At 41.6% G+C, this 12,069-nt stretch overlaps 1 protein-coding gene across 3 annotated transcripts in view; it reads left to right on the top strand.

The window, feature by feature from the left end:
• The first annotated feature begins 992 nt into the window (after positions 1-992).
• Positions 993-12,069, top strand: part of RORB (RAR related orphan receptor B) — a 136,023-nt gene continuing 124,946 nt past the window's right edge. The window contains exon 1 of one of the 3 annotated variants that reach the window (XM_033520598.1): positions 993-1,435. In XM_033520598.1, coding sequence (XP_033376489.1) covers positions 1,429-1,435 — 7 coding nt within the window. In that variant the 5' untranslated portion in view covers positions 993-1,428. The remainder of the gene's footprint in view (positions 1,436-12,069) is intronic. The other 2 variants (XM_015615295.2, XM_015615293.3) reach the window with 2 other exon arrangements.

The raw sequence follows: 12,069 nt of genomic DNA, 5'->3' as shown, positions 1-12,069 counted from the left end.
CTAATATAACTTAGTCAGATAATTCATGTAGTGACAAAAAAACCTATGTTGGTATGTCCATTTCTAATTTAACAATATCAAACATTTATCAAATATATATGAGGTCGATATAGTAACTTTGTACGGATACATTTTAGTCAAATCAGAGGCTTTCTCCTTCTTAGCTTGGAGCTAGGAACTGTAAACCGTGGTAACAGGGACTTGTTTTTAAGATGCCTGAGATCCGGTTGTGTTCCATGATCTATCATACAGGAAAAAACCAAAACAAATCAGTAATTGAAAAGATCCCATAGTAATTTTGTTTGTTCGGGTGGATTTTGTTGCCTTTTTTGTTTCTTTTGTTTGTTTGGAGGGGTTGTTTGAGTTTTTGGTTTTTTCTCGGGGACGAACGTCGGTTTGTCTATCAGTTAATCAGAGGGAGAGTTGTGAGTCGTGAAAATCCCGCCGGCCGCAGAACACACCGGTTTCTGCAGAACCATCTCCACCGGAAAACAAATTGCTTTCGACGTCCAGATTCACTCTTTAATGAGAAAATGACTCACCACCAAACTTTCCCATTCCCGTCGGAAAATGCAGTTTCCCGATGACGGTCACACCGTGGTGACCGAGCGCTTTCGCCTTTCCCCCCGGAGACGCCGCCTCCTCGCTAGCAGCGCCACACGGGGCGACTCTGCGCCCGCTGCCTTTCTCCGCAGGCTCCAGAGCCCTGCACGCCGGCCCCATGCCCGCAGCTCCCCGCCCAGCGCAGCCCGGCCGGCGGGGCAGCCGCGAGCGGGGTGAGCAGCGGCGCCGAGCCCGCGGAGCCCTCACGGCCGGGCCGGGCCGGGCCAGGCCGGGCTGGGCCGGGTGGCGGCACTCGGGGCCACCCGCGGCGGCGGAGCCGGGCGGGCCGCGGCGATTGGCGGCGGCGCTGACAGCGGGCGGGGCGGCAGCGGCGGCGGCACCGCCCACCCCCCGCTATAAGCCCCTTTGCCGCTTTCTCACTGGGTCTCATTTTTGCTCCGTGCGTTGCTGTGGCTGCGCAGTGGAAATCCGCACCGGGGAGCTGCTGAGGGGCGCCGTTGTCATGTGAAAGCGCACATGCTCTGCCATCCACGCGGCACCCCCCTCTCTTCTGCCTCCGCGTGTTTTTCCTGTTTTTTTCTAACGTAACTCCTTTCCTCCTCCTCCCCTGCTCAGCCCCTCGCACGCCCGGCCCCGCCGCAGAGGCTCCGCCGTGGGCAGTCGCGGGGCGGCCGCCCCGGAGCAGCGCGCCCGGCGGCGGGGAGCCCGCGGAGCCGCGCCCCGCGGAGCCGCCCCGGAGGTATGGTTTTCCCGGCGGAGCAGAGCTGCGGCGGCTGCCACCTTCGCGGCTGTTGAGACGGGATCTGTGCGGTGCGGTTCCTGGGCTCCTAGCTTCATGACTGCGCGGAGCGGGGAACCAACACCATGCGAGGTAAGCGGGCCGGGGGACGGCTCTCTTTTGGGAACGCTGCTGGGGAACGGGCTGGAGAAGAGGTTTCGTATTAGGGGAGAGGGTCCGGGGGAAGAAAGTTGATGAGTCGTGCCCGCCCGCCGGCGTGGCTGCTGACCGTGTGAATCCTGCACCCGCGGGGGCCGCGACCCAGAGCGAGGAGCCTTCCGCGGCAGATGGTGGGCGGACACCCCTCGCCTACCTGTCCTGGGAAGCCCGGCGCTTCCCGGCCCGTGGCGGGCAGGCAGGAGGGAGGCTCAGGTGCTCGGCAGTGTAGGTGCCGTGAGGTCCGCAGCCGCAGCTGCCCCGCGGGGCGCGGCAGGTGTCCCGTGCGGCAGAACCCGCTGCAGCTCGGTCCCGGGTCGCTGCCAGCGCCGAGAGGGGCTCCCCGTTTCTCCCCAAAAGTTATCTGGACTTTGTTCCCCAAGCGTCACGTCGCCCCCGTTCCCCAGGTGGGTTGCTAATTGGGCGGTAAGGGTTGCGCTGCCCTGGAGTCCCGTGCCCGCAGGTCTCTTCGGGCCCCCGAGCCTGTGCTTGCTGCGCAGTCCTGTCGTGGAGGGCGGTGAGAGACTCCCGCAGGGTTTGCAGCAGCACCCGGTGAGGGTCCCGCTGGAGAACAGAGTATCGTCACCGACGGGACGCCTCAGGCAGGGAGAGCTGCTGGTCCTCTGGGGCTGGAGAGGGGCTGCGTGCTGGCGCGCCGGGCACCCAATTGGGTGTGGAGCGCTGCGGAGGACGTGGGAATGTGTTCTTTCCCCGTCTCCCAGGACCAGACTCCCCTTGCGCCCCATCTCCGGGCCAGGCGAACACTGACGCCGGAGCAGGAACAGCCCCTGCCAGCCGCAGGCATCCGCGGGGCCCCCGCGGATGGCATCAACTGAGGCATCAGCTCCTTCGCCCCCCATCTTCCACACTGCCCTTTATCACCCAGTTTGGCAGAGCGGTTGCTTGCCTCACCCAGGGCTTGGTAAAAGGGACAAAAAGTATTCTCTACCAGCGTATTAGAACGGAGGAAAAGGGTTTATGGGGAGTGGGACGCGCTGGGGGTTGACAGCGACACTGCATGCAGATTTCTTGATCTTCACTTTAAGGAGGGGACGGACACACACACACACACACACACACACACACACACACAGACTAGGAAGAACTTCTAGCTAGAATTTCAGCTTGTTCGATGCCAGCTCCTGTAACAGCATGTGTTAACACACTGCAAAACCACACGTGTATAATTCGCTTTAAAGGAATTGTTACTATGACATTCGCACAGATCAGCTTAAAAATACCTTCTTTCCCCCCAGCGTTCTTTGTTAGGGTGTTGGTTGTGGGGCATCTGGCAAGAGCCTGCTAAACGGTGTTTGTTTTTCTTAAAAGCAACAGGAAAGAGAGGGAAAACACTCAGTTCTGTCAAGTGGCCCCGTTACAGCTTGGTTTGGAGGTTTTCTGTTTGTTTGTTTATGTTTTTTTGTGGGTTTTGGTTTTGTTTGGGTTTTTTCATTCTTTCTTTTTCTGCGCAGCAGAGCACCTCCAATTTGAATAAAGCCAGTCAGTCATTGTTTCGGGTTGTTTTTCAAAACGTGCCCATCCAGTGACCCCTGGTCAGGAGCCCAAACGCCCCTTTTTGTGGGCAGTTCATCCACAGAAACCATTGCTCCCACACCTCTCATCCCCTGCCCTGGGGTGGATGGGCTGTGCAACGGTGAAGAGAGGGAGAAGAGATTCCTCTCCTCAGATGCTTTCCTTCTTAACAAGGCCGAGGGCAGTCTAACTGCCCTGGACAGGGAGACGGAGGTAGATCTTGCTGCACATCTGGCAGCATCTCTTGTGGGATCTGCCCCAGCTCTCTCTGCCGCCCCTTTAGCTGTGCTGTCAGCTACTCTGAGGAGATGCAGCTCTGCCCCTAGAATGCAAATTAGTATTTGCGCTGTATTTATCCTTACTCAATAGGGAACTTACAGGTGGGGAAATAAGGGCTGGGATGGATGGAGGAGAAAAACAGGCAGCTTTCATCCTTGTTCAGAGGTGATGTGCTAGAGGTCAGTAAAGTGAAGTTTTACAACAGGTGTGTGTCGAGGCAAGAGCAGTGCTTCACACCGCCTCAATTAAAAGCGAATGTTACACATTAATTGAGCATCTGTCTGCTGTGACTTTCAAAATAACGGAAATAGATATAGAGTGTCACAGTTCACAGATTGTGAGCTCCCATGAATTCATGCTTTTAGAGAGCTGAGAGCCTTCTTCTAGAGGTGTAGTTGTTTTCAACTGTATTTGCAGTTGGTTTGAAGGAGGAAGTGCTCAGTCTTGAACATGTGAGCTGTTCCTCCAAACTTTCCCAGCTGAGCTGTGATCCTTCCAAACTGCAGTTGATGCAGTTAGCACAACATGCCTGGGATGTGCAGGGTGGTTCATTACTGCTCCACATTGGAGATGGAGGCCTGAAAATAACCAGCTTCTGTTAAGTTCAGCACCTGCTGAATCCCAAATCACTGGACAGCCCCACAGACTTGTCAGTCGTCCCATCCCGAGGAAGCCAAGCTAACATTTTCAGCTGTTGGTGATGTTCTATCCAAAATAATAATTTTCTGCACTTCAAACCTTGATTTCAATCCCATTAAGAAGACGTAGCCATACTGACTTAAAGCAGAACAATGTACAACTGAGCATTTGTTGTTAGGGTAGGTCCATATACTTCCCTCGGAAAATGGAACTTTTTGAGGTTGATGACTTTTATTACCAGTATTTTATAGAGGCAAACATAGGTGTAAAAGAAATTCACAGTGAGCGTTCATCACAGTCTTCCTTCCTTCTGTCCCACTCCTGGCAACATCCTGTGAGGGAGTTAAGACCATAGAATATGAACCTATGTATTTTTTTAGAAAAAGAGTACAGAAAATGCACTAAAATGATTGTGCTATTTAACTGAAAAATTGTCCTTGTAGTCTATTTCTCACTAAAATGATTTGTAAAGTTTAAAGCTATTAAAAGTTAGTCAATTCTGCGTATAATGCAGCTGTTATGCAAATGTGGAGGGTTGTCTGTGGCAAAAAAAAAGTGTCAAAATAGCTATTTTTACTCTGGGAACATGCTACTCATACACAAAACATACTAAAGTCAGTTTTGTGATTTTAACTATTTGAATGGTGAAAGTGACATCAGTAACCAAGTATTCCACTTATTACCAAAGTAATATTTTAACTTTTAGTTGAAATCTTATTAAAAGCTTTTTCTGTTATGTCTTAAAGAAAAGTAGCACCACAAACCCCTGAAGCCAAGTATTTTAAGAGGGTTTCTGTGTAGTATTTTCTTCTTGGTGTCAGGACTGAGCAGTGACGCATGTTACATGATGTTGTGTAGTTACTGTATTTCTTGGTATGACTGAAATATTTGTAAGAAATTAGAAAAGTGATCAAACAAATTCTATCTGCAGTATTTCTAAGCAAGCTTATTAAGTAACATATACAAATAGACTGGCTAACTTTGAAGTTCTTCTTAATTGAGGGGATGAGTGCAGGGAATCTTTATTAACTTCAAAGGAAATTTTTTTTTCAATTTATTGCAGAAAAAATAAATACATCTCTATTTGTAATATGTAACATTAATAATCTAAAATGCATCAATTGCATTGACTATTTAAAGAGCAGACTTAGGACCTTACCCTACCAGAACTTTAAAACCAATTTGTCCTCACGGTGCGTCTAGCGACTCCTTAATTGAATAATGTTATTTCACTTCATTGGGACTCCTTGATAGGTGATAAAGCACAAGTTTCTGGTGTTAGATGTTTGCAGGTAAATTTTAATAAATGTCAGTAAATGCTTTGAAAATCATGAGTCTGTAATAAACTGTATCATGTAACAAAAAATACAGATATGTATAGTCAGTAAACAGTGACACCTCTCTAGAATGAACAAAGTAAAGGAGAAAGCATGAGAGCCCATTTGTACCTCAGCTATAGTTCTACTTTGCATTGGATCATACTTAAATTTCATATGGTATCTTCCTTTTATCTTTAACTGTAATATGTTACAGTATTGGGGGTGAGAGGAGAATACATAATGAAAGTTTATCGATAGATAACTATAAGATTTAATATCATATAGATAAAAGATTTTTTTCATCATATAATTTATTTATTTTTAAGTTACATTTGTTTTTCATAGATGGAAGTATGGTGACAGTTAATTTAAAAACTACAAAAATACCACATGCATTGACTGGGAATAATTTTTCTCTTGTGTTATAGAAAATATATGACTTCCACTGTTAGCCTTTTACAAATCTAGTCACAAGCAGTAAGTTGGTATGATTTTTCTAATTTGACAGTACAGTAGTAGAGGTCATTTAAATTTTGCTTTTTTATTAAAAAACTATGTTTGGCATTTGAGGAGTAAATCTATCAGGAAGAAAAAAAGTCCCGAGTAGACAAGAATTCTGGAAGTCATAATTCCTGTTTAAAATGCACTTGTGATAATGTGTGGAAAGTCTTTAGGACGCTGTGGAACATATTTCTGTATATCAGAGTGATGTTTGTGTCCTCAGAAACATGTAGGTAAGGTATACCTTTAACAGTACTGAGTTTTGTTAAACAATTCCAGGACCCAGGGTCTGCCATAGTGTGCACATTGGTTACCTGATATAGGAAAATAAATTCGAAGGGGTGAAAGATTCCCAAGTTATCCAAGAAATTCCTACCTCTCAAGCGGTGCAGTGAATTCCCAGAAATTAAAGTCTGCACTGTGAAACTGAAGATTGTATGCTTTATAGCTGAAGATGTACACAGGAGTAAATATTGATTGAACTAATCATCTGGTGAATATAAATGAGCTTTATCAGTGCAGCAGTATAATGGCTTATGTTAACTAGCCCTTTTGTAGTCCATACCCTGTCCTTTCATCCCATAACCCTGTCCATTTTGCTTTTAATGAGGAAAATCACAGGTGTTACATTTATGGTAAATTGGGCTAAATAAAATAGTTGTTCCACAGGACAAAAGGGAAATAGTTAAAAAGAAAAAGATAAGAAAGTCTGAGCATTGTTGCACAATCACGAGGTAACAGTAGTGTGTTAGTGGCTGTATATTGTTTTACAGTTCTAAGTTCTCACTTGCTGTTGAGCTTAGTAATAAGCCTGTTATAGCAACTTAAATCAAAGTGTAAATTTTAAAAAACTGATACATTTGAATTTAAAATCAGTTTCTTTAAACAGTCATTTTAACAGCTTTGTGCATTTATCACAGTTGGGGCTTTCCATAATGACTTTCATAGACTAGCTGTAGATGTCAAAATGTTGTTCTTTGTGCTCTGTGTTTAAAAAAGTTCAATGTTGTTTTTTCTTCCGATTCTGTATGCAGTCTGGCAAAGTCTGCAGTGCAGCTTGGAGAATAAGACATCACACAGTGTCACTGGGGGTGGCAGACAGAAGGTGCCTTTTGGATTGTGCCATTTCCCTGTTTGTTTCTAATATTGGTTTCATGAGCACATTAAAAACTCTAATTTATGCACAGGATTGAGAATACAGTACAGCTGTGATGGCCTGGTCCTTGTTTGACTGAACAATGCTTACTCACTTGAGTGGTCCTATTAATGAGACATTTGGCCCTCTGCATTTTTGCAGTCTTGAAACTATTTTTTATGAAGCAGAAATGTTCGTGCTTAACTTTGCCAGACACATTCTGCTGGAAGTTTATGCAAACAGAGTAACAGCTGTTTCTGCCTCTGCTACAAGTATATACGCTAATTTAGCTTGACATAAACGTTGTTACTTTGCTGTTAATTGTGAATTATTTTGATGAATTGCCAATTAAAATGCATGTACACAATTTTTATGGAGGATCTTTTTCTTTTTACTTTTACTGCTGCACAAAAATGCAATAATTTTTTTAAATCTTTTGTTTATCTGGATCATGGCCATTTAAAACCACATACTTATTAAAGAGTAAACATTAAGTAATTATGTTTGCTTGACAGACAAACTCATTTATAAAGAGTTGTCATGGGCCTTGTATATGTGAGTAGTTCAGTTAGATTTTATGGGACTATTCACAGAAATAAGGCAAGCTGAATTTAAGACTGCTTGTTCCGTGTCCCTTGGAAACCAATGATTTGAGATTGTAAGCAGCATGAATGATTATAAAGGCCATGGGGAATCAACATCATAAGAAGCATGCCAAATTTAAAAAAGTCTTCTTGCTCTGAAACTTCTGTAAAATCACCTTCCACTCCTTACTGTCTGCTCTTCAGTTTGAATACAGCTGTTTGCTCTATAAATATTTGCTGGAAAGAAGTGTTTGTAAATATGCTACATGTTTTCTCTGCAGAGGCTGACATAGAAAAAGTATTCAAAAACATTGTTCTCTTGCCAATTACCAATAAACTACTTTGTTTAATTGTTGTGCTTATGCTCATTACTGTGCTGTTGCTACTAAATAGTTGCCAAATCAATCTTTAAGTAATGATTAGGGAAACACATACATTTGTAATATATTTATGAATGAACATGCTACATAGGGTAGCATAAATATTTTAATATGGCTAAAAAGCAATATAATTTTAAGGGTAGTTTTGATGATTATTACGAAGTCAGTCTATAAAGCAGTCTGTCTACTTACAGATGTTATTGAGGTAAATGTGATATCACATTTAACTGATTTTTTTTCATTACCCCTGGTCACTTAGGTTTCCTGAACAAGCAAACTCCTTCCATAACAAAATTACTCTTTTTAAGAGTCGTATTTCTGCTTCCTTAATCCATGGTATTCATAAGTGAAGTTATCCTTCAGAGTGACACTTCTAAACAACACATGCATTCCAATTATATTTAATTTTTTTCCCCTCTCTGAAGCAACCCTTAACAGGAAAAATGTCTTACTCTTACAAGTAATCCATTTGTTACAAGTTTTGGTGTTTTTTCATTTCTTCTCTTTGTTTTGTGGGTTTTTTGTTTTGTTTTTTTTGTTTGTTTGTTTGGTGTTTTTTTTGTTTTGTTTTTTTTTTGCATAAGGACATTCATGGGGGAAAAATAGATCAAAAGAAAGCAAAAAATTTAAATTGCAGTTCAGTCTGCTGTCGAAATAATGAGCTGTCAAGTGGGTAGCATATTATATTTTGTTGGTCTCAGGTGAAATTATCGTTCTCCTAAAATAAACTTCAATTGTAAAAAGTAGAGACAAAGCTGCTTATAAATAAGCAAGTCTTAAATTCTTATTCCCACTGTAACAGCAGGTAAAGAGTGATAGGCTTTCTGCACTTGAATAGTTTGCAGAGGTTAGATTATATTATCAATGTGTGCATTACACATTGAAAGTTTACACTAGTTTCAGAGGTATTTCAAAACTGTAGACTCAGTCCACAAGTTGATGGCATTTATCTGTTAGCTAGAAGTCTGAAAACTATGGAGCAAATAATTTTCAAGATTTATTATAAAAAAGGATCTCTTTGGAGAAGGGCAGTGTTGTGATTTTATTGTATGTGAACTGCATAAAACTGATTTTAACAAAATTAAGGACCATGTTTTCATTAAAAGTGCTGTTTAGAGACAGCAATGTGTGTTGTCTTCTCTTTCCTTCTTGGAAAATATGTCTGGTTTTAATAGGTGAGGGTAAATTTTCGCCAGTCAGCTTTTTGATTTGAGAGCCTGCCACAGAAGTGCATTATGGAGATCCTAAGACTTCCCTGCTGGCACATTTTTCCTTGATCATTTGTGCATGTCAGCAGTGCAGCACTGATTTTGCTTTTCTAAACAAGATGGAAAAATGAAAATAAATATTACATTTCAGGTCCTGGCTCAGTAGTGAAGCAGGTGCTCTTGTTGTTTCTCTTCATATTTGTCTGTCTGGAAGAAGAATGAAGCAGCAGCTGGCTATGAAAAGCATTGCTTACTTCAGTGCACATTGTTTGGGGGATTTTGTACAATATTTGTACAATGAACTCTATTTGGTAATTAATTGGAATGAACTGAAAGTAACTGGAATGAAGTGCAAGGAGAGACCATGTGCAAGAACTGAAGCCAGATACTCAAATGCAGTGGCAGCACAAATATAAACAAATGCAGCACAGTCTAGTGGCACAGAGAAGTAATGTCATTAGAGAAGACATGTATTAAAAACATGTAACAATGCCACATGTTGCTTTCATCTTTGTGAAGAAAAGAAGCCTTTCTTTTGGAAAGAATTCCACTGATGGCCGATGAGAAATTAATTTTGCTTGTTTAGGAAGTTATATTAAACCTATTATTGTTTTCTTTCAGTGCATTATATAAGCTGTACAAGTCCTGGTCATTGGAAGTGTCTTTCAGCAACCCGGACTTGTCCTTTTAATGCCACAAACCACTCTCTGTAGAAATAAATATGGAAATAGAAAAGTGATACAAGAAATACCAGCTTAACTGTTTTGTTTAATGTATGGAAACCTATAATAAATATTATAACATAGTGCTATAAACGACTCAGACCCCCAAGTGGGAATGAGTTATAAAAGTTTTATTGAGAACTAAATAAAAATACACAAAGCACAAGGGGCAGTGCTGGGAGCATGGCTCAATGCCAGGCGCTCATTCACAAAATAGTAGCTCTGCTTTTTAAACACCTGGGAATTACATCAGCTACATGAATATTTATGAGCAGTAATACCTATTTTAATATTTTCCTTATGTACTTGGGTATATATATATGGATATATATATATAATGTGGAGGGAATATATAACATATATAATACTATATATATAAAATATGGAGGGTATCTATTTTCCTTACATATACCCTCCTCTGTTGTCCATTGATGGAGAGCTCCTCACAGGTGGCTGGAGGTGAGGTGTTGGCTTGCCAAGGTCCCCAGTGGCATGCTTCACCCGTTCCTGGCCGAGTCCTGCAAGGGGCACGTACACCCCACGTCTCTGACTACATTGACCAGAGCTGTCTGGTGGCAACAGGGATGGGAGAAGAGAGGACTGAAGGGAGAACAAAAAGGGGTCCAAAGCCAAACTACAACAACAGAGTCACATATTGAAAGAACTTTAAACGTCTTTAACACACAAAATCATTTGTGAGAGCCAATGACCTCACCACCCATCCATAACAATAGGTAATACGTATGCCATACTGCACCCAAAATCTTTTCTTAGATATTCCTACTAGAATATCAGGACATTAGCACTTAAAATTAATGTCGCTTTGAGAAAAGTAAAGCATTAGCCAGACTTTCACAGAATTTTCTCACTCAAAAATCTGTGTATTTTATTTAGAATACTAGTTTCCCTGTAGCTGTAGCCAATTTTGGAAAATTCAGTTTATATTAATCTCTCACATGAGTACTTGGAATAAGGAGGAGGATTAAAACAGCGATGTCGGTGAAGGCAAAATATGGTTGATCAACATCCATTGAGAGTAATTTAAACTACAAATGATTCCATGGCTTGAAGAATGTCAACATCATGTTCTACTACAATTTGTAAAGCAATTCTACATGCTTATGAAAATAAATTCCTTATTCAGACCTGGTTGAGACAAAAGGCATTACCACTGCTGCAACAGCTGTTACAGTATTAAAGATGAAATTTCAAAAGTATCTAGTAATCTCCATAATTTAGGCATAATTTAATAATTAATATATTAAAAGAACAGAAAGAAAGGTATTGCATGCAATATCTGCTCTAACATTTAAGGAAGCAATGATAATCACACAAAGATTTTTTTTGAGAAACTGTTTATATGTGATAGTATTTCAAGCAAATGTATACTACCGTAAATTATATCAAGTGAGTGAAATGTATCTGCAGAGCTGTATATCTTTAATTTTAAATAGAATTCCCTATAGACTTTGCTGGAATGTCTTATGTAAAAATCATGGTACAATATGTTCTCAGTGTTTTTTTACAGCCCACTGATTTTTAGAAAATGGAAGAACTAATCAATTTTGAATTCAGTGGGTAAGAAGGGAGAGAACTTGTGCTGTCCTAATTCAGGTGCCGCTGTAAAAGTCACTTTCGTTGTTTGTCATTGATTTGCCTTTACCAAAATTCCAGCATTTATTTTTACAAATTTGATTGGCAAAGATGTGTTCTAAATCATCAATTCCTACAAACTCTAGTGGGAGTCCCATGAAAACAGAACACTAAATAAGACCTTTTGCAATAAGCTATTTTCAGGCTTCAAGAGAATTGAGGAGAAAAAAATCGTACTTTCTGTATCGTATAACTTAGAGAAATACGTGCTTTCAAGAGGAAATTTAATCAGGAGCAAATGAAAATGGGCAGGAAAAAAAAGGATGGTAAATTTGCATAAACAACAAACAATAGAAAAGGTGCTGTTTTGAAATAGCGTTACGTTTGAGAAGTAAGTGGAAATGTAAAGGAAAGGAGCAGTATAAAACAGAAGAGTGAGCAGATGGAAAAGGTTTTGATGTGAACAGTCCTGTACTACAAAGTGCTGGACTTTTCAATTTCCACTCATTGCAGGTGGAGTTAACTACAGTGGGTCTGCTGTTGGAAATGAGAAAGAAAAAAAGTGTAAGTAACAGAAAAAGAGAAGAAAAATAAAGGAAAGAACAAATATACAGTATGAATGTATTCATTGTGCTACTTTCTGTTACTTGGTGTTGCATGTAAATTTGTTGTTATGGG

The sequence above is a fragment of the Parus major genome, chromosome Z (assembly GCF_001522545.3).
Source record: "Parus major isolate Abel chromosome Z, Parus_major1.1, whole genome shotgun sequence".
NCBI classification, from domain to species: domain Eukaryota; kingdom Metazoa; phylum Chordata; class Aves; order Passeriformes; family Paridae; genus Parus; species Parus major.
The sequence above is the reverse complement of the archived record's forward strand: the minus strand, read 5'-3'. Positions and strand labels throughout refer to the sequence as shown.